This window comes from Parambassis ranga, chromosome 12, assembly GCF_900634625.1.
Source record: "Parambassis ranga chromosome 12, fParRan2.1, whole genome shotgun sequence".
NCBI classification, from domain to species: Eukaryota; Metazoa; Chordata; class Actinopteri; family Ambassidae; genus Parambassis; species Parambassis ranga.
This window is the reverse complement of record NC_041032.1, coordinates 11,560,489-11,582,407: the sequence shown is the minus strand read 5'-3', so window position 1 is coordinate 11,582,407 and position 21,919 is coordinate 11,560,489. Positions and strand designations below refer to the sequence as shown.

Here is a 21,919-nt window from a genome sequence, read left to right as displayed (position 1 = left end):
TAACTGCTTATTATCAAGTATAAAATAGTTCAACACGCGTCCTGTAATCTTCATTACGGCTTTCTTGCTCTGCATGTGTGAGTATGTGTGTCTGTATACTGCACCAGGAGAATACCAGTGATACCGGCTTGATAAGGGTTGTAATAGGTTCAATTTCAGTAAGATGGAGAGTGACATCATGGTAGAGGAATTTATTGTAGTAAGGTCACTGCATGGGCTTCTCCTTTGTCTTGAATTGGTAGCGTGACAAACCAAATTAAACATGAATAAGATCCAGATTTTGTGACAACTATGGAGGAGGATCTTCTGCTTAAATTATTTAAACCCTAAATCTTCTGCGTATTCAAACTCCAGATTTAAAACCTCCAAATAATTGTTAAATTACATCATATTTTTCCTATTTATTATCATAAATCTGGCTTAAATATGATATTAACCCCTGCTTGTCAATACATAGCAGTGTCTTTGTGCCTTACAAATAAATGAGGACCTCAGGTACTTTCCCCTACTTCCTCAGACACACACGGTGTGTGGATTTGTACCTGCTGGTTACACGTTTATCACGTTTACTAAAACACGGTGTCACTGCAACATGAACACACACACAGAGACAGACACACACACACTCAACAACAGCGGCTTGGCACCGCTGGAGCTGGGATTTGCTATGTTATGAGGGGGTGTGCGCAAAGCATGGTTTGAAATGTAGACCAAAATGGATGCTAACACTGAGCTATCCACACATATGCTCTTCGATAGCAACACATCGTTTGAAGCATTATCGTTAGTGACTATTGGTAAATTAGCCCCCCGCCAACGTTAGCTAATAACGGCACCGCTGTTACCCACAAAGCGACGCATGCTAAACGTCGATTCAGCGGCAAAGAAAATATGGAGTCACTGCGCATTGTCGCGGGCGTGTTTATATACTTATATTATCTGCGAACCGTTATAACAGCAGCACAGACTCGATAACAGACGTTACAAGTGCATTGAGACTCACCCATAGCTCTGACCCCCAGCTCATGGTTTCAGCGCGATGTCCTCGGAATAATCCACAACTCGTCTGAGGGTTGTTCGGTGATTTATTTTTTTATTTATTTTTTTCGTAATTTTTTTTTTTCTTGTTGTCCTCTGTGTGTGGTCGTTATCCGCCTGTCAAAAATAGAAAAAAATAAAATAAAATAAAATAAAATACGCTCCTGACTCTGGTGCTGGTAGTTTTTTTTTTTTCTTTCAGAGTTTCATCCTGTCTGATACAAGATGGCCAGGAGCTGCAGCAGCATAATCTTCAAACAGGATAGTCTCGCTACATGCAGTTCGCGGGCACCCGCTTCGACTCAATGACAGCTGCTCTTGCGCGTGCACGAGCAAGAAGATGAAAAAAATGGCGTGTGTGTGTGTGTGTGTGTGTGTGTGTGTAAAGGCTACTAAAGCCTTTACCAATACCTCTGCTCAGTCACCACTGGTGAGAGAGGCCCTATTTGCAAATGAATGCTGGGGCAACACAGTAGGGGGGAGGAGGTATAGGAAAGGGAGGAAGGGAGGGAGGGAGGGAAGCTCGGGAAGGTCACCACCCATGGCAGATGTTTCATTGAACGCTCCCCCCCCCACACGCACAAACACACAAGCTCTACCTCTGGGCAACTTTCTCTTTCCTTGTTAATAATCATGCATCGTGCTACTGACAACACCCCATAGACTATTACTCAGCAGCCACAACAACTGCTTTTCTCACAGGATGTTACATGAGCTTATAGATGTGCCATAATTCTGACAAAAAAAGCAGCTAAAGTGAGTTGAGGTCTGCCGAAAAATGTGCATTTATTGTGAATTTATTTAAAACTTTGATCACCAACAGGTGGTCAGTGAATTTACATCTTTATTTTAATTTGTAGTGTCTCATTATAGCTTATATAGTTTGTATGTAACATAGCTTTGGCATAAATCTCAGACATGCTTTGTCTGTTTCTCTTGATTTTTAAGAGACAATATAGATATATCAATTCATTGATAAATATTATGATGTCATGGAGCTCTGTTGTCAAAGAAGCCAAAAATATTGATATACCCATGCCATTATATTGTTGATTCACATTATCAGACACTTATCGTTCTAATTTTTTCTGATTTATGTTATGTTAACATTTATGGTGATGATCTCTTTAATATGAGGCATGATGAATTCATTGTCAATGGTATGGCCTGTATTGCTGCAACAGCACTGCCACCTACTGGTGGAAACCAGAGCTTGCAGGTGAAAATACAATCATGACAATAATGTCATGCTATTGAAGGCTTCAGCAGATTGTTGGACACAAACTGTGCAAATATTCAAATTGGGCTGCATCTGATAGAACTGACATTCCATTAAATGTATGTATGCCAGTTTTTAAACTGTTACAATCTGTTTGTAAATACTAATTATACAAAAATTATATTTAGAAAAATTCTTGTGCAGACAAATAAATATGACACTGTGTGACTTGTGGTGTTGATTTGAAAGGACAAACAAAATCTAAGAAATTGATTACATTTCATGAAGATTTAAATCACCAACAGGGGGCGCACAAGTACCGTTAGTGAGGCCTTTAGCCCATTCTCACATGTGTCTGTGTGTTTCAATATATTTAATGTGACCAATCAATCTATCCCTATAAGATCAATATCTTTTTTTACGCATTAAAAACTGCATTTATAATATATTCTAAATTTCTGTAGTCTAGCCAATTGTGTGTGCAAGGTAAACATGCTCTAATCGCCCTTAAAAATCATCTAAATACACCCTGAAGACAGGAAACTGATCCTGCCACAAATACATGAACACATCTATATAATGTGTGATACTTAAAATAACTCTAATTCACACACGCACTGGGGTGTAAACATTATGTTTGCAGATCCTGTATCATGGGTGGTGCTAAAATTACATGCTGGGATATGTCACCCATGCCCTCCCCGTGACGACTGACTTAACTTCATGCCTAACAGGATCAAAAGCAAACTTTTCCCTCTCACCCTGCATGTTTATGCAGCACAGCCACAGTATGCTCTTCAAGCTACACTTTATATTATGTACAGGGCTTTGACTGAACACATATTTGTGTTTACTGAATCAGTGTAGTAACAGAGTAAGGAAATGTAGAGTCTTACCTTACAGAGCTTCACTGAAGAAAGCCTGAAGCTGGAAATTCTGCAGACATTCACATTCCTAGTCCTGCTGCATCTCACATCACAGGTCGTTTTCTACAGCCTAAACAGTGCTGCTGCTGCTGCTGCTCAACAGTGACGTTTAGCCCATGATTAGGATCAGTGCACATATTAAATCAGGATTAATGACTGATTGATCCTAATCTTCCAAATCATGTCAAGCAGAGCTCCTCGACATGACTAAAACTTCACAGTCAGGGCGACTGGACAGTGTCAGATTATAGCCAAGGATTGGATTATCACGACTAATCCCATTAAACCTCCTACACTGTAAACACGCTGTCAGACACAGGTCTGATGTTCAGTATAACAATGCACGTGGAGAGAGTGAAACAAACAGATGATAAAATGATCACTGTGATTCTATCGCATACAGACTTTCAAAGCAGAGTAGCTGGTGACATCTGACACAGAGAACCGGAAATAGAAAAAAAACACACAACTGATGACGCCTTGACTCCACCTCATGATGCCATTTAGCAACAGATGAGCAACGCTTCTTGTTCATTTTGGGCAGCCAGAGTCCAACCTTTGCCGTCGCCGGAGTGCTGTAAAGACACACTCCAGAACTGTGTAATGTTTGTGGGGGTCGCGGTGCACCACCTCTTCTGTTGCACCAACCGTAGCAGGGTAACGTGTTAGCGGCTTCCTTATCACAACCGACCCGCGTGTATTATCTCCGGCAGCGAGTTTCTCCCCGGATCGCTATGGATGTGATGTGGATGATACCACTGCTGCTGGTTCCACTCCTGATGTGGAGCAGCAGCACGTTTGTTTTCTATTTCAAAAAGTGCTTTTACGTGGCCTGGATGATGGTCTTGGCCCTGATCGCGATTCCTCTGTGCATACTAAAAAGCGGAGGTAGAGACATTGAGAACATGAGGTGAGTTTTGTTTGCATAATAAATGTCGCCGTCCAGTGCCCGTCTGACAGCTAGCCGGAGCTAGCTTGTTAGCTGGCTAGCTAACAGCAACAGCAGCAGCAGCAGGCGTTGTTGATATTAAACATTCAGATTAGGCAGGTTTATGACGTCTTTTTAAAAGCCAAGGGTTAAGCTCACGTTGCAAGACTGAACTAACAGTGAGGATAAAAGCAACAAAAATGTGAAATTTGACAGAAAAACACAACAAAAATAAACAATTTGTTGATGCATTTTTAATCATACATATGCTACCACCGTTAGCCCCTCTTCACACATTGGCAGTGGGAACGTGTTAGCTGAAAAGCAGGATGCTAACACAAAGATGCAAATGTTTAGAACTTAAGATAATTTACGACTTGGCTAAAAATAACAGTCTTAATGACAGCAGTTGATTCCTTTATATTTTCTGTAAGACACTTTACTTATAAATTACGAGGTGTGAGGTTAATTTGCTGGTAGAATATGGTAGAAATTAGCATTTTTACCAGTCCAGCTGAGACAGGTGTTGCTAACTTTATGTTACACATGTGCAGTATTACACTATATTCCTACATTAAAGCCCCTCTTTATGGATCTTTTATTATTCTTTTTTTATTGAAAATGACTGACTCAATTTTTGAAAGCACTGTTGAAGTTTTAGAACAACATTAAAGCACAAGTATGCACTAACACACTGCATAAATGCTCTAAATAAATAAGCCCTTGACCTAAGCACTGGAGTTATTATATACTTGACTGACCAGGGGAACTGATACCTGTCAGGGCAGACATGTTACACCCTCAGTGTCCACTCTGTAGCAGTTTATTTTTCAGATCTTGTCAGTGAGGATGGATTGCTGCATACAAATGACTGCATTCCAGTAATTACCTTGAAGAGACACATGCCAGATGGCAAGTGCCTCGTCCTCTGATTAGAGTTGGGTTACTGAATAGTTATGAGGCTCATCCTCAGTGCAACCTCACTTGGCCCTGTTTTGCTGACAGCAGCCCAGTCCATGTACAACAGCAGACCTTACTGCCTCACTGCTCTAGGAATAACTGTTTCACAGTCATGTTAGCTGTGGTGGTGGTGTCATGTTGCCCCAGTGTACCACTCTGTAGACTTAAAGGTTATCTGGACCTGTTGACTGTGACAAAGTTACTGAGTCGAGGGTCAGACCTTGAACCAGGGAGTGAATAAAGTTTTGGATTGCACATTTTATGCTCTTGCCAGCCCTGGCAGAAAGAACGCTGTGATTCATCAACACAGAGGCAACTGTCACAGACATTTGCTGCCACATAAAGGGCTGAATTCTTGGGTGGACTACTTTGCTTTGCAGCTGATTTACAGAACATGGGTGTATCACAGTAAACTCTGGTACAGAAAGAGCCTGTAGAGGCAGCTATGCATGGCAATGAACAAGACTAGGCCACGTACAGTAAAGTAACTGAATCTAGTGTGCATTAGATAGTAACTGTTAATACTGGGCTTATTGGTTTTCAATATATTGTTTGGGGTGAAGTGGATGCACAATTGTGAAAGGCTACTTCTGGGTCCAGTATTACTTTTCGCTGTATCTCATGACAGGAGATAAAGAGCAGAGGCTTAGTTTTCTTACCAACAATTGCTGGAGCTCAGGTTCCATACTGTGTAATGGTCTCTAACATCAGTGGGAGACCTGTGCTGCTTTTTGTTTGACTTCAGAATAAAGTTGTCACTTAGGTCGACTGACCTTTTAAAGTTTACATATTTAAAACTGCTCATTTCCTTGCCTGTGCCTTTTTGAATAAAGTAATCCTTTGCTCCGTCAGCATGTGACCTATGTCCCTTCTCTGCACAACCTCCTGACCTTTTGAATAAGCCGAACAAGCTTGGCTCTGGTAGTTGTTGGTTCAATATTGGTTTTGGGATGACCGGTCAGGCTCACCTTTTTATCTGTGAGTGGCCAGGTTGTACAGGATGTTCACTCTTGCCTAAATATTATAATAACATATTGTTCAGTACTGATAATGCTGTGAGCCACAGACTTAAGGCTTTGTAAACTGCTCATATAACTCAGCTGAGGTCATTTTACTGCTCTTGAACAATCTTACAGTTGCTGCAACACTGACCAAGTCATTGCATAACCAGTGGCTTTTGCACTACACTGATTATGTTATCACTGTGCAACTGTATGTGAAGATAACCTGAAGACTCTGGTTTAAAGGTTAATTTTTTTTCTTCCTGCTGGCTTTGCCAGTCAGACACATATTAGCTTTAAGTGGAGTCACATGAAGTGATGAGTTAAGAACTTTCTCATGAATTTCATTATGCAACAGAAGTGTGATTTCAATCAGTTAGAGTTTCCTGTGGCATTATGCATACGGCTCTCAGACCTGCTATTGCTCACAAACTGCACAAAGGTAACAATCAAATATTGATGAAAATGGAGGTCACTTATATCACGTTTTTTCCACCTTAACAAAGCGGCTAACATTTTTCAACACATCGACTTGAAGGCTCATGCTACATGTGCTTATCACCTCATTTTCTGGCTTAATAGCTAAAATGTGGACTCTATCTCAGATCTACAATGGGCTACACTCACAATAATTAACATAAGTAGTAACTTAGCACCTTTGCTTAACCAAGTCATGTAAAAATAACTGCATGAAGGGGGATGTTGCCAACCCCACGATCTGCTCCTCTCATCTACAGCCAACACCACAAGTGTTATTATCACAAGTAGAACCTCAAAATTACCAACACAAGAGCCATGGACATTCAATTTTCTTTTTGTTATAACAAGATACTGGAACATCAAAGAAAACGATATATAACAACAATAAATCCACAGGCTTTGGGGGTGAAAAAAAAAATTATAGCTACAATTGTACTGTGTAACTGCCACAAATGTAAAAGAGAATTGCAGAAAGCTAATTTATTTATAAATTTGGGTAAGCAAGGACAAAAAGAGGAAGAAGTTGGAGGAGAGGGAGTATGATTCAGTGATGAGGAATGCACGGAAGTGATGATTTCTCTGGCTGAGACCGAAAATAGGTACCGGTACTGGTTCTGCTCTGCTGTCCCTGAGAGGGAAGGTCATTCAGGCAAGTGGTGTCAGTTGTAGTGTGCTATGCAGGAAAAGCAGCTAGTTTGTTTACCAAAATTCCTGTTGCAGCTTTGCATGAAGACACGACATGCATTTTTGCCTAAAGGATTGAGGTACCAACGTGACATATCAATCGTGATGAGACCTTTCAATTGAGTTTTTCTTCTTTTTCTTAAACCTTGTCTTACTGGACATGTTAAAAATATGTTTCCCAGGCCTGCCATAACTTACTGTGTATATGTGTTAACAGTTCACACCTGTTATCATCTGTGTCACTACAAAGGTTGAGCCATATAGATCCCAAAGATAAACCCTGATCACCTGATCACACAGGTTATAAATAGGGAAGTAGCTCTATGGAAAAGGAGCGACATAATAATAATAATCATAATAATGAGTAGCATAAATGTCATCATTCATCTGTCCATATGCAAGGTAAAATACACAGAGTCTACATTCAATGATTAAAAAAACAAGAAACAAAAGGTTTGCTTCTGTTTTCAGATCAATAACACTGATGTAATATGTTATAAGTTTAGCATCAGAGGCACACATGCACAGATGGCGGGTCAGTCTTTCTACAAACTAACTGGAGCGTTATACTTACACAGGCAATTATTTAACCAACCAAGACACAAACAAAGCTAACAGGAGTGTGAACACAATTTACCAGCTGTGTATGAAAGCATTTGTAATTACAGTTTGTTATAAAGTGTGGTTGAATTTAGAGGTCTGAGCAGACAAGCTTAAGTGTACCTTTTTAAATAAGGTTCTACCACTGCCCTGACACTTGAACATTAAACTCTCTTACCTACTTACTCAGCACTAATTAACCTTCTTCTCCCCTCAGGATCATTCGCTTCTTGGTTCGTCATGTAAAGTACTTCCTGGGTCTTCGGTTTGAAGTGAGCGGCTGGGAGCATCTGCAGACAGAGGGTTCCTATGTCATCATCTCCAATCACCAGAGCTCCTTGGATGTTTTGGGTAGGTATCAGAGCGTTTCATAGAATGTAATATGTTAAAACAAACTCAAACGATGGTAAGAGCTTTGCCAGTTGTCCTTATTTCTGTTCTTTCTGTTTTTTTTATGTTCAGCAACACAAATTAGATCAGATGTACTAGGGAAGAAATGTTGTACATTTATTCCAGTTCACCTTGAGCTATTTGACACCTGATTTGATACACTCTGTTCTGCAGTAGATGCAGGAATCACAGATGAAGAACTGTGCTGCTGGACTGCACTGAGCAACCGTTAGACAAATAACGATGGTCAGAAGTGAGCGATGAGGCAAAGCTGGCCTGCTTTGAGTAAGCTGACTGCTGACCTGGATGAGCTCACTGACGCCATGACACGAGAAACCATCCCCTCATTTTGTAATCAACAAACCACTGGCTATTGACCGGAGGGTTTTTTTTTACTGTAGGGTTGATGAGCTACACGCAAATTTGCAAACTGAGGAAAAATCTCCCATAGATTTGTGTTTGTATTTGCCTTTCAAACATGTAGATTTCTAGTAAAACTGCTTTGTTTGCTGCCCTCATTTCTGTTTTTTTTTAACATTGCCTTGTTCTTCTAGTGGTCCTAAATCAGAGTGTTGAGGAGATGTGTTTTTCTTTCCCATCAGTGCCTGGGAGAGGGTGTTTTTCAGTGGCGGTGAGTGACGAGGGCAGGCTCAGGGCCAGGGTAGTGACAGCAGGGGAGAGCAAGGCATCTAATTAGCACCAAGAAGACTCAGCATGAGGCTTATTTCGCGTCCAAGTTACCATGCCAACTACTACACCCAGCCATTAATAGCAGCTCATCCTACAGCTGATGTGATAACACCATTAGAACCTGAAATCCTCACCTCTACAGATAGATCTGCTGATCAGGCTCTCTTTCTGGTTGGTGATTTGGTGTCTGTCTGCTCTGTTTTCTCACACTAGTGCAGACTTTGAATTATGTTCAAACACCAAATGCAGTGCTCGGACTGTGTTACATGTTACAAAGAGCTTTTCCTCCTGTGTTTCCCAGGCCTGATGGAGATTTTGCCGGACCGCTGCACCATGATTGCCAAGAAGGAGCTGATTTACGCCGGCACGGTCGGCCTCATATGCTGGCTGGGTGGCATTGTTTTTATCAACCGCAAGAAGACCAACGATGCTAAGAGTGTCATGGCTGACGCTGCCAAAACAATGCTGGAGGAGCAGGTAGTCTGCCTCCTGTTAATGCAGAGTTCTTTTTTCGAGTTATTGAGATAATTAAGTTGCTTTTCCCTGTCCTGTTTATCCTTCACAGATTCGTCTGTGGGTGTTTCCAGAGGGGACGCGGAACCAGAAAGGTGATCTCCTGCCCTTCAAAAAAGGTGCTTTCCACCTGGCTGTGCAGGCACAAGTGAGTATTTTTTCTCTGTCTATAAATGTCACCTTTTTTTAGGGGTTGTGTGCACTCTGGACAGTAGAGGGTACACTGTCCTGTCCCTACCCTGTCCCTGTTCTTCTTGTACAAACTTTTCTCCTAAAAGAGCGAGGGGCTAATACTGTACCGCTTCTAGACACATGGGGGAGCTAGCAGCCTTATATGCTTGTGTGTGTGTGTGTGCAAGGCTAAACCATGTTTGACGATAGAAAAATATGGCATTCATAGACAGCGTTGGTATCTAAATGAATGCTTTCAGTCTGACAGTCTCATTTTAGCCTTCTTTCATGTCCATTTCGGTTGATGGCCCAAATCGTCAGAAGGAGGGCAGACGTTCCTCCCAGCACAGACAGACTTGGAGTAATTCGCTGCTCAGCTATGTGCATTTATGAGCTTTATCTATGCATGCAGGGGTAGAGTTGAGTTGTTTCATAGCACACACTTCGAGGTCAGACAGGTGGAAAGAATTAAAAAAAAAACATTGTAGAATGAGATCTGGCCAGAAAGCCCATATTTTGTAACTTGCTTTAAAGATGAATATCAGCTTGGTTCAGATATGCAGCAGGGCTGAAGGGCTACAAAAATAAAACTCTGCTGCTCCTCATTAGCAAACGCATTAACATTTTCTATAGGGGCTCAAAAGAGCTTGCTTATACAAATAGTGTTTGAATGTTAACAAAAATCTGTGTGTGTGTGCCTGAGGTGATGAAATAACTTAATTTGAAGTCTGGTAAATACATTCCGTGTTTTAGTTCTCCCGGTTGGCTTTTCTTTACACTCAAGACTATTTCTGTGCAAATAGAGACTATTTCTTTCTCTCTCTCTCTCTCTGTCCTGCTGAGTTGTAGTGCAGCCTTTCCATTTGTACTCAGTCGGCCAGATTGAGTGGAAGCAGGACAGCCCCCTGGGGGGGACACGTTTGGCTCAGGCAGTCCTGTTGAAGGGCCACTCGGGGCCTTGAGAGAGCAACTCAGCTTCTATTAGCAGTAATAGTGTGGTAGATGGAGCTTGCTAGTGTCATGCTAAGTGTGTGTGAGAGATTGTTATGTTGGTCTAGTTAAGCATTTTTGTCTCTTTCTGATGGACCTGTTTACACAATTGTCCAAATGTAATGGTCTTATAAAAAAAATTAGGAGTTGATCATTTGTATCTTAAATCTCTTTCCTCTCTTACTCCTCAGGCGCCCATCATACCCATAGTTTTCTCCTCCTACAGCAACTTCTACCTACGGAAAGAAAAGCAGTTCAAATCAGGTAACTCAGTTTGAATGCAGATTCCTCAGGTTTCAGTTTCAGCTGCCTGGTGAAACATCTGACAAGAAAGTTCTGTGTCTCTGCAGGGACCATCAGATTGAAGGTCCTCCCAAAAATCGAAACAAAGGGGATGACGTCAGAGGACGTCTCGTCCCTGTCTGACAAATGCTTCGACCTGATGCGCTCTGCCTTCCTGGACATCTCTGACTCCGTAACCCATAGCAACGGGCCCATAAGGCACTGAACATGTACCATACTCCTGCCTCTATTTCTGCTCTAGTCTGAGACCCATTCCTCCCTCTGCCCCTGCCCTCTAAGACCTCTCCTGCTGTCCCCCAGGTTGCCCCGTCGCCTGGCCAGAAAACAACATGACACAGGTCTCTTGTCATGATATCTCTTATTGTCTAGTTGACGCCTGGTCCAGTCCGCCTCTGGCCTGACCATACAGCACAGTCAGTCCTGACCCTCACTGTGCCTGCAGCAGCAGCAGCAGCAGCACCGGCAGCAGGGCTGCTCTGCACGCCGTGAGCGGAGTGACGGATGGCAAGCCGAACAGTATGGATGTGTGTTGTTCATGCATGCCTTTTGGATGGCTCAGTTCACCTTCATCCTTGCTTTGGAAAAGCCTGGCTGGGTTATTTTCTTATTTTGGTACCATGTTGTTTGGTCATCTTTAGATTCACACATACGCACATTCAAAGTACCCCGTCTCCTTCCACGTTTTTGCCTTTTCCTTTTGATTTCTGCATTCCAGTCTCACGCCTAAAGACAAACAGAGCAGAGGTCTCCATGAGCAGTTGGAGGTGAGAGGTCGGCACTGGTCGACCAACGACTAGTTCTGTCCCTACGAATTCAAATCTATTCACATTGGCTCTTCAACTCAAGGACCAGTAGCCCCATGACATACTTCATGATGTCAGAAAGCAAGGAATGCAAGATTACAAGAAGCACCCATCTGTACTGAATTAACGGACTGATCAGTTTTCAGTGTCGTGTGTTGTTGGTGTATCCATTGTGCATTCTTTCAATTTGACTCTCCTAAACAGTAGAAATGAATGGCGGGCAGCACTGAGCAGCGAGTGTCCTCTAGCTGTGTCTTTGCTCTGTGTTATTTTCACATCTCGTTTTTGTTTTAAAAGCGGTCAGGTTAGGAAGAACTACAAGTGAATTACTTCAAATGTGTCAAAAAGGTGACTTCATAAAGTGCAATGTCCAACTCTTTTAAGCATTTTATTATTGTTCCAAAGTGCAAGCTACCTGCTGTGCCATGACTAAGATCTTTTGGGGAGGTTTCCATGATTATCTTGATAGGACATAAGTCAGCTGCTGATTGATTTATCCTTTACCAATGATAATAGCCGGTTTTTGCTGGCTTCAAGGAAGAGGGTAAAATGATTGAGATTTCTTCATCAGGTTTTATATGTTCAGATTAACTGGAAGATGAACTAATTACTAGCAAATATGACTTCTTAAAGTCTTCTTTGAATAACTGAATTGATTGTAATAATATTATATAATAACTAATTGATTGGCGACATGAAGGGTTGTCCCTGATTTTTATTATTATCAAAAAGTTGTTTTAGTGACATCCTGATTTGAGAATATTGGATTTTTTAAGAAATCTTGTTGAAATTTGGGCCTTAAGTTTGATCGGTTGTTGTTGTTGTTGGGATCGTTCGGCTTATAATTAATTTCTGTTGTTATAATATGTACTGACAGTAACTGCTAACCACATAGAGCTGACTTAACTTGTTTAACTTTACATCCAGGTCTTACATTTTACATTTAACTCACTGCCTTTTACAGTCGCTTATTATATTTTCATCCATCTGAGAATGTATTGCAGCATTCAGGATATTTGTTTACTAATTTTATTTTTTTCCTTCTTTAAATACAGATGTATTTATTTGAGCATTAACATGTTAAATTAAGACTGACCTGCTGTGCACACAGACCTCCTGAGGACGTCATGTGAATACTTTGATACAAAGCCTGTACAATGCTGTTCATAGCTGAGTGCAACAGTAGTTTAGTTATTCCTGCTTTAAATACATGTGAAGGTCAGGATTTTTCATTTAAAGGCCAGTATGAAATATATTCCCCCTTACTATTAATAATAACCAACAAGAAATACTCTTTTTTTTTTTCCTTAATTAAATATATTTATTGACGGTTTTCTAGAGCAGATTTTATCTTTGCGGCCAATGGTTTGAATGTTAAAAAAAGCACTCTACCAAATTATTCCAAAATATGAACTATACCATATGAATTTTATTTAATGGAGTGTTTTATCTGTACCCCAACATTTCAATTTTTTTATGTTATACAAATGTGTGATTTGTGAGCTTTGTGTCATGAACACATGAACCAGTGGCTCTGAGGTTATTTTTCTCTTGTTTGTTTTTGTTTACCCAGGCAGTTGTTTATGATCTAATGTGTAAATTATTGGGGGGGGGGGGGATTAAGGTATTCTCAACCTTATTCCAGTTCTTTTCATGTATAGTTTGGGTGAGAAAACAAATCCAAAAGAAAAAGATCTTTCTGTCTGATTTTCACCAAAGCTATTAAAGTATAATTTACATGGATATGAGAAACAGAGCTGACATCCTACAGAGCCTTGTGAGTGTGTGTGTGTGAGTGTGAGAGAGAGAGAGAGAGAGAGTGTGAGTATGTGTGTGGTCCTCTTCTGTATGTGTGTGTGTGTGTGTGTGTAAATATGCACACATGGTATAGATGCCCATTATATTATCTGATTAATATTGATGATGTAGTGTTCTGGATTTCACCTATTCTGGGTAAATGTGAATGCCTTGCAAAACAATAAATAAAATGTTCTTTTTTTTCTTAAGAGTTTGGTTACCTAAATGTCTGTTTTGAATAAATATCAAACAAATATCAGCAAAGGAGCAGAAGTATGTCAGAAGAATAAACAGCCTCACCAGCAGTAGGAAGAAACCAGAACCCAACACAACAGTGACCAAAGTAGAAAACACTCCGAATAGGTGTGTGTTTGTACAGAGTAAGCGCACATGTTTTTGCTTAAGTCGTTTTATTACAAAATGTTACAAAACTAGGTTAAAAAATGCCTATTGTTGAGAAATAACTAAAAGTAATCATAATTTAAATAGATAAATACAAATGTCCGTGTCTGGCCCAGGACAGTTTGGGACTCTGGACAGTGGACGCAGCTGCACTGTTGCAAAACAAACACTGGAATTTAAAGAGGCTAATCTGACCTTTGACCCTCAGTTGGAGGGACGGATTGAGAAGTTGTAGAGATGATGTAATGTAGCAACTGACCCCACACCACAGGTATTGTTACAAAATCAAGAATTTGACAGTGATTGAACCAGAAAAGTAAATGAACCTGTCGGGAACAATGAAAATCATTGCGGAGACTGCTTGTTTGGTTTCTTGCCACTCCAGCCATCTTGGCGTGTAGGGGTCCATGTCAGGTTTGTGTCATTATTACACTTTGTGAAGTATAGCGGTCACCATGTTTTGGTGCTAATTCTCCTGGCAGGAACCTACAAGGGGAAGAACATGGAGAGAGTTAGAGATCTTAAAGGGTATGTGATGTTGTTTGAAGATCCTCCAACTTTCCTTTAAGCCCTTTTTAAGTATATTTCTGCAAAATGTCCTTTGCTCTCAGCTATACTTTGTTTCAGTTTATTTATCCTAGTTTTTTTAACAAGATTTAAGACCAAAAGTATCATTCCACTTTGTTTGCCATACCTAAAGAAGTTATCACATTACAGTCAAAAGATTATATAATTGGATTTTTATTAATCTGGGATTTTAAATTTTATTATATTATGGATAACAATTACATTTGTGCTCCCATGGTGTTGGGTTAAATGTGGGAATTTCCCTCCTCTAAGTGCAGCATTATTATCTTCGAACAGTCAAAGGTTACCCTGCGGTCACTTACATGTGCCAAGGCGCTCCTCCAGGAAGCCAATCTGCTCGCTGAGGGAGTCGATGCGGTCTAGTTGCTGGAAGGAGTGGGACAGTAAGGTGGTTTTCTCCGACAAGCCCTCGTCCAATGAAAGCGGGAAGAAGCTGCTGAACGGAGCCAACACCAACTGCAGCTTCTGAACACAGGCAGGGAGAGGTATTCAGAAAAAAAAAATCCAGAAAAGGACTATTACTCACCCTGTAAACAAAAATAATTATGCTATTACACATATTTTTTAATAAAAACTCATTAAAAATTTAAAAAAGCCACTGTGCAGGTCTTCCATTTCAAAGAATCTTTGGTTTTGGGAGTTTAAATAGCAGGATCAGAGGTGTTCCTGGTAAGGTGAGGCTGGGAGGTATCGGAGTAGGTGGCTTTTATGTGTTTGAACATGTGTTCACGCACCTTTTCCAGAAGCTCCACTCTGTTCCTCAGGCTCTGCACCTCCTCTGTCACATTCTCCACCAGGCCCAACGTTCCACCTGCAGAAACACAGGCACACATCAGAGCGCTGTGTCTAGATTTGTTGAGAGAAGTGTTAAGTTTATATCATGGAAGACACACTTCAGAGCATCCTGCTATCATCAGTTCCTCTTATTGAATGATTCATGGCCACTGAAGGTCTGTAAAGTACAAACCAGAAAGAGAGCGGAGCTGCAGGGAGGCTATGACACGGGGTAGGGAGAGAGATATTGCGAATATGGGAACAGCTAAAACAAGACGATACATAAACTGAAAGAGAGGTCACCAGAAATAGACGGGTAAGCATTGGTGTCTGGCTGTCTCCATATAAAGGGGAATATCCCAGGAACTCCCACCCCCCCTTGCTTTCTAGTTGTGCTTCGGCAGACAAACCCGAGAGACGTACAATCTCTCCCAGATGTGGTCCATTACTGAGACAAGTTGGGAAACAGAGTGAGGAAGAGGAGGAGAAGGGGGAGAGGTTTTTTTTTTTGGGGGGGGGGGGGGGGGGTTGGCGATGACCCCCAGCAGACAGGGTTGATGGAGCTGGAATGAGAACACAAGCATTGGCCAAGAACAAGGAGGCGGGAGTGGAGGCTCTTGGCAGTGAGTGAGAGCGATGGTCTTCTTTCTGAACGTTTGAACCTGTGTTTATGTTTGTAATCTCCGTCAACATCCCTCCGACATGAAGACATAATGGAATATAAAAAAAAAAAAAATCACAGAGAACTTCTTACATAAAGCACAAAGATCTGTCACAGTTGTCTGACTTACTGCTGAATCAGCAAGACTTCCATCCATTATAATATGTGGAGTCATGGATGTGATTGTACTCATTTTAAAAAGAGGAGTTTCAGTTTGTGCAAAATTAAAAAGGGGAGTTCGGCGCAGAGCTTGAGAAATGTTGGCAATCTTAAATTTAAACACAGATATTTCTGTGTCTGACAGTACAGGAGACAGTCCGTCCCCCACAGTTACAGTTCCGGTGACTCATAACAAGAGTGGAAGGCATTAGGAGAAACCAGGAAAAAGGTACCATACGTCTTCTTTAAGGTTTCATGTTGCATAAATTCCCAAAAGATGAATAAAGTTGACACAGGATCCGAGCTAAAAAAAACATGGTCTATCACATTTGTAGACATGGATGAGGGGCTGTGTTTTTATGTTGCTAAGCTACGGGACATTTTCTTGGTAAGAGACAACATTGCAACATTTTTAAGGGAAGTAATAGAGTGTGTGGGTTAAAAATATGTCTGTATTAGCACGGAAGCTCTATTAGAGGCAGATGTTTGCTTTACTCACAGGACTCACAGGACTCCACTGAGTCATTATCAAAGTCCAACCGGGCCCAGTCTCTCCACACGGGGCCACACCGCAAGACATCTGTCTGGAGTCGGCACCAGTCGCAGTGCATTATTACTCACGGTACGAGTTGAGAGTGGCATAGCGCGTACCAAAAGTAATAATGGACCGCGAGGCTGGCCATGTTCCTCTCTTCTGTCTGGACACATTTTCTTTTACTGCAGCATGGTTCAAAGTTACACCTTTTGCTCATTTACCTGCATCGGTGTGACCACCCACAGTGGCCTGACTGGGGTAGGAGGGAGGAGTGGCAGGAGGAGGAGGAGGAGGAGGAAGGCTTCGACAGGAACGGCCATCTCCAGCAAGCCCGAAGCCGTCTCTGCACGCACATCGATAGCTGCCAGCTGTGTTCACGCACAGCTGGGCGCACGGCTGCTGCTCGCTGCATTCATCCACATCTGACAGGCGACGCAGAGACGTGGCGTTAACATGAACACAGAGACTCAGAGAAACATGGCTGAGCAGGGAAATGTGTGTACCTGTCTGGCACTGGGGTCCCGTCCAGCCAAGCGGACACGCACACTGGTTGGGTCTTAAGCAGGTACCTCCATTTACACAGGGCTGTCCACAGACCGCTGTGGAGAGACATTTAAAGGGAAAGTTAGGAGAAGCTACAGCCAGTTGCCAACCTTCTCTGAAACCTTTAGCCAGAGCTAATCCTGGAGTTCCTTCCTATTTAGTCTTGGTACTAAGCTAACTGTTTTCCATAGTGTCATACTGAAACTGCTTCTACACTGAAATTAGTGTGTGTTTGCAGGCAGACTAAAGAGGCAGCTGACATTGCTGGAACAGGGCATCAGCATCACAGAGACTGTTTTATTTGACTCAAATGGCTAAAATATTATCATTTGACTTTCACTGGTTCCTGCATGTTACCTTGGTTGCAGTTGTGAGAGTGAAATCTCCGCCAGCCTGGGCAGCATTCTGGGTAGAAATGTGCAGAGGACACTGTTCTGCTCACCTGCCGGTACGCCACGGAGTACGTAGTCCTGTGAAAACAAAATTACTCATGCTGTCATCACCCATCACGTGTGTGTGTGTGTGTGTCCTATCAGACCTGCTGATGAGAGGATGGGAATTTGGTGGAATACTGAAACTTCCAAGAGTATGTCAGAAGAGAGAGGGTTGGAGGGCGGTGAACGAAGGGGGCAGCATATCAGATCTCAAATCTGAGATTCTGTTGCAGCCTGCTGAGAGTGTGGTATGTTTGGGTAGCACGGAGGGAGTGGGGGGGGGTGTAGGGCGATAAGCTGAGGCAAAAAGCTAAAAAACAAAGCAGATCTGTATTGTCTGAGGCCACATCATGAGCAACAGAAGTATGCAGTGAGCGAGACAATCGTAGTGGTTACAGAAGAGTTAAAATAGATTCAAATTTGGGGGTGAATGTACTGTAAGGGGAGGAGGTGATATCGGAGCTGGAGAGCGATTGAGAGTAAGTATGGAGGGAGAGGGAGTCCAAAATAAACACGACTGTGGTCTCTGCGGGCAAGCACTTCATTTCCCGTAGTTACACAACGTATTCGATATTTAGATTCCAACCAAGTGTGTGCCACCATGACCCACTTCTGTGCATTTGTGTGTGGGAGAAAATCAAGATCTATTTATGAGTGCAACCCCCCCCCCCCCCCCCCCAACCCAACCCTTTCCCCTTTAAAACATGTCAAGCATTGTTTACGCCTTAATTAAACAAACATCTGGAGATGGCTTAATTGGAATGCAGTTCTGAAAACATGCTGCGGGTACAGGCTGCGTCTTACTTGTATGTGCTGCAGAGGCGATGCCCCTGACACAGGGTGATGTAGGGCTTGTGCACCGGCTGGACGTATGACTCTGTTGCCATGACAACGCTGTGACGGAGCTCTCGGCCACACACTCTCCTCCTGGGGGGAAAAAAGGCAAAAAAAAAAATATAAAATCTGACCTGAAATTCTGACTTGTGGACTGTTACTGAGTTTATTTTTTTTTCCAAGGCTGTAAGGGGCCACAAACTTTACTTGAAACTATCCAGTTTAGAGCCTCACAAGCTGCTGACCCGTATAATCACTCCCAAATGTGTCAGAGTTCAGAGCTCCTTGTCTCCACTTGACCTTTCAAGTTTATTTTAGTCTTTGTGCAAATCAAGTGAAAATGACAAGATGTGCCTGACCATGCTGGTCCTGAGAGAGTGAACTCTTGTCTGCATTCACAGTGACTGAGAATGTCAAGAGGTTGCTAAAACACACAGTTCTGAGTGACGGCTGTAGTTACAAAGCTATACGCTTGAGCAAGTGACAGGCCATAACAAACACAGGAAGGAGTATCAGCCATTACCCGTGGTGAGCGAAGATCTGGGGAGCGCCCATCACATGAAGGATGAAGAGGGAGGAGGAGAGAAGCAGCGTTTTGTACATCGTCTTCCTCTTTCCCACGTTCCCTCGCTCGGTCTCTCACACTTTACTCTGTGCCAGTCAGAGGGGAGAGGAGAGGAGGATGATGGGTGGGGGAGGAGAAAGAGGGAGGGAGCGGGGGGCAACTGTGGATTGCAGCCAAACGTGTCCACACGCTGAATATGGATGCTTTCCTTTCCTTCAGGGGGAAGGGGAGATGGACAGCACCGACTACCTGCAAGTACAGGAAATAAAGTTGTGTCATTAGAAGCTGCAGAACAGGAACAGTTTCAGACCACTGTAGCCAACCCTGTCAGTGTGAGCCTACACCCCCATCCATAGTCACAAACAATGCTGGCAGGTAAGGGTGAGAAACAGCCTGGTTAGTGTTTCCCCACACTATGCCAGATGCTGTATAACCTGTTGCTAGGGAGATGTTTGGATGCATAAGCACACTTTGACATATCACATACACTTATCATCTTGAGTTCTTGTAGTTAAAGCAGGCTAAACACTCACTGACCCGAACAAAAAAAAACAAAAAAAACACTGTAGCCATGAATCTCCCTCACACTATATTAGATTATCACATACTGTACAAGACTGATGGACAAGCCGAGCCATTTGCTTTGAAAGCTACACTTCCAGTGTGCATGACAGTCAGCTTGGACCTGATGCTAGTCCCCAGGCATGTTTTAACACAGCAGAGACTCAAGCCAGGGGAAATCTTCCAACAGTGCATTAAAGCCATCCGGGGTGTGATCGCAGGTCTCAGGACTGCAGCCTGCTGGGGCGTCCTGGAGGTGATGGTAAGCCTCGGATGACAGCTTGCATGTCTCCCTGATCCCCCACACTGGCTGCATTCCCAGAGACACGACACGCACGCATCTGAAGCTCGTGTTCATTCACAAACCACTGCGGTGGAGTGGACTCTCAGTGCAGCGGGGGGCCACTTAGAAAGGAACGTGTGTGTGTGTGTGTGTGTGTGTGTGTGTGTGTGTGTGTGTGTGTGTGTGTGTGTGTGTAACAATCAAGCATTGTTGAGAGGGTCGCTCTTATTGCAGAATACATGCTGGTCATCTATTTTTAATACTCTGGGGGTGATGTTCTAACTGATAAAACAATAAAAACACATTCCCTTGACTTTTTTTTATCAAGATAAACTAATAAACAATATAAAACTATGTGAATCAACAGCTCCACACAACATTTAGCTTCCTAATTGTTGCCTTGCAACACTTAGATAAAAACCTGGCAGCAGAAAAGATGGCCTGAAGTGGGTGATATAATATAAGATATAAATCAACAAATAAATCTGCAACCCTGTGCCAGATGTTGTCAAATGTCTAGTATTTAGAAAGCTAGCTAATATGCTAACAAGGGTATCATCCTGCTAGCAGTTAAGCTAAATAACTAGCAAGTGTCTAACTACATCTGTGCTTGTTTTTTTATCAAAAAATATTTCTACCCTACTGACACATTTTAATGCGACATTTTAGCTGCAATTCTTACATTCGCCACCAGAGAGCGCCGTTTCTCAGAACTGTACGCATAACGTGTGGAGATGAGCGCTAAAACATCACAACTTCCCACACGTTTCTCCCTCTCCGTCACACACACACACACACACTGTTCCACATTAAACCTGTGGACAGTAAAAGTAAAACACACAAGTACACGCACACACGTGATTAACACTACAAGCCAAACTCAGGGGGCGCATGCATGGACACACACAAAAATCACAAACCGTGGAAGTAAGTGGGACTTTTCCTATCATTAAATCCCGCACCCAAACACAACCCTGGGCTGCAGGAAGCAGAGTCGGTCCCCGTTATATTCCGCTGGTGAGGTATAAAGTCCAGTGATAAAACTCCGCAACTAGTGAGGTTTGTCCTGGAGCGCAGACTGTCAGAGAGCATGGGGGGTGATGGAAGGACCTCCTCCCACTCCTCCAGCTGGGTGTCCCGCTGCACAGACTGCCTGTCTGTGACGTCACTCTACCTTTTATTTTTTCATTCATAAAGATCTCATGCATTTCTGGGTGCAGCGTTGAATACAGACAATAATTACTGTACAACACAACCCTTCAAACATCTGTAACTGTCAGGCGACTGTTTTTGGTCTCACTGAAGAAAATTTGTTTGTGTCTTACAATATTAACAAATAAATTAAAACTTAAAATAAGAAAGATTTCATATTTAAAACCTTTAAATTTAAGATTTACCATAAAAGGAGGTATTAGACCTGTACTACATCATCCTGCTTTCATGATCAATTTACAAAATAGTATATCAGCATTTGCAAAATATGCCGATATGATTCTGATTTGTAATATAGGATATCAGCATGTATAGGATTACATGCTGATAAAACCAACTATTGTTACCGTTTAGCCTACTGATGCATTAAATATACAGTCTATGTGAGTTTTATTCTAAATTCACCCTCAGCTCATCGATTAGAACAAATACTTGATCAATACTGGAGAAGTCTTACCCTCTCAGGATGGGGTCACCAGGTGCGTGTGCGCGCGCAGGCTGATTATCACCAGCGGCGGCTGCGGCCATGGACGGGAGCCGCCGGTGCCATGGACTGCAGGACTTCTCCATTGCTGAGCCGAGTTTCTTTTAAAGCTGTTCGCCTTTTCAGGTGTAAAAACCCTTCGCGGTTTAGTTCGAGGTGCTCGCTGCGAGCTCACTGGCGACAAATGAAATGTCTTTGGGCGTTTTTCAGTTGCTTTTTATGCACAGCTTCCTGTGGAACGCAGGAATTGGATGGACAATCCCAAACCGGAATTCCTGTGAGTGTTTGCCGCTGATAAAACCCCTGTCCTGCACAAACACTCTCCATCCTGCTCAAACCGCTTTGCGAATCAGATTTTGAAGCTCTTTTTCTTGCCCCCATTGTGGCGCAG

The 21,919-nt window shown here is 42.5% G+C and overlaps 3 protein-coding genes across 4 annotated transcripts in view; 1 reads left to right on the top strand and 2 right to left on the bottom strand.

The window, feature by feature from the left end:
* Positions 1-1,479, bottom strand: part of fnbp1b (formin binding protein 1b) — a 46,001-nt gene extending 44,522 nt beyond the window's left edge. The window contains exon 1 of the mRNA XM_028417154.1: positions 1,004-1,479. Coding sequence (XP_028272955.1) covers positions 1,004-1,027 — 24 coding nt within the window. The 5' untranslated portion in view covers positions 1,028-1,479. The remainder of the gene's footprint in view (positions 1-1,003) is intronic.
* A 2,187-nt stretch (positions 1,480-3,666) lies between these two features.
* Positions 3,667-13,702, top strand: agpat2 (1-acylglycerol-3-phosphate O-acyltransferase 2 (lysophosphatidic acid acyltransferase, beta)). Its single transcript, XM_028417180.1, has 6 exons — positions 3,667-4,093; positions 8,054-8,187; positions 9,218-9,393; positions 9,482-9,577; positions 10,782-10,854; positions 10,941-13,702. The coding sequence occupies exons 1-6, from the start codon at positions 3,918-3,920 to the stop codon at positions 11,096-11,098; spliced, it is 813 nt and encodes a 270-aa protein (XP_028272981.1). The 5' UTR covers positions 3,667-3,917; the 3' UTR covers positions 11,099-13,702.
* egfl7 (EGF-like-domain, multiple 7) lies at positions 10,373-21,700 on the bottom strand. 2 transcript variants are annotated; one of them, XR_003671429.1, is made up of 10 exons: positions 21,502-21,700; positions 18,947-19,237; positions 18,394-18,516; positions 17,513-17,625; positions 17,116-17,211; positions 16,834-17,034; positions 15,218-15,294; positions 14,786-14,948; positions 14,222-14,381; positions 10,373-11,616 (listed from the first exon to the last, which is right to left on the bottom strand). XR_003671429.1 is itself a non-coding variant. In XM_028417178.1 (9 exons), the coding sequence occupies exons 2-9, from the start codon at positions 19,024-19,026 to the stop codon at positions 14,362-14,364; spliced, it is 873 nt and encodes a 290-aa protein (XP_028272979.1). In that variant the 5' UTR covers positions 19,027-19,237; positions 21,502-21,700; the 3' UTR covers positions 13,887-14,361. The 2 variants fall into 2 exon arrangements, 1 of the variants encoding a protein (XP_028272979.1); XM_028417178.1 differs by lacking the exon at positions 10,373-11,616 and having other exon boundaries at positions 13,887-14,381.
* Positions 21,701-21,919: the final 219 nt, after the last annotated feature.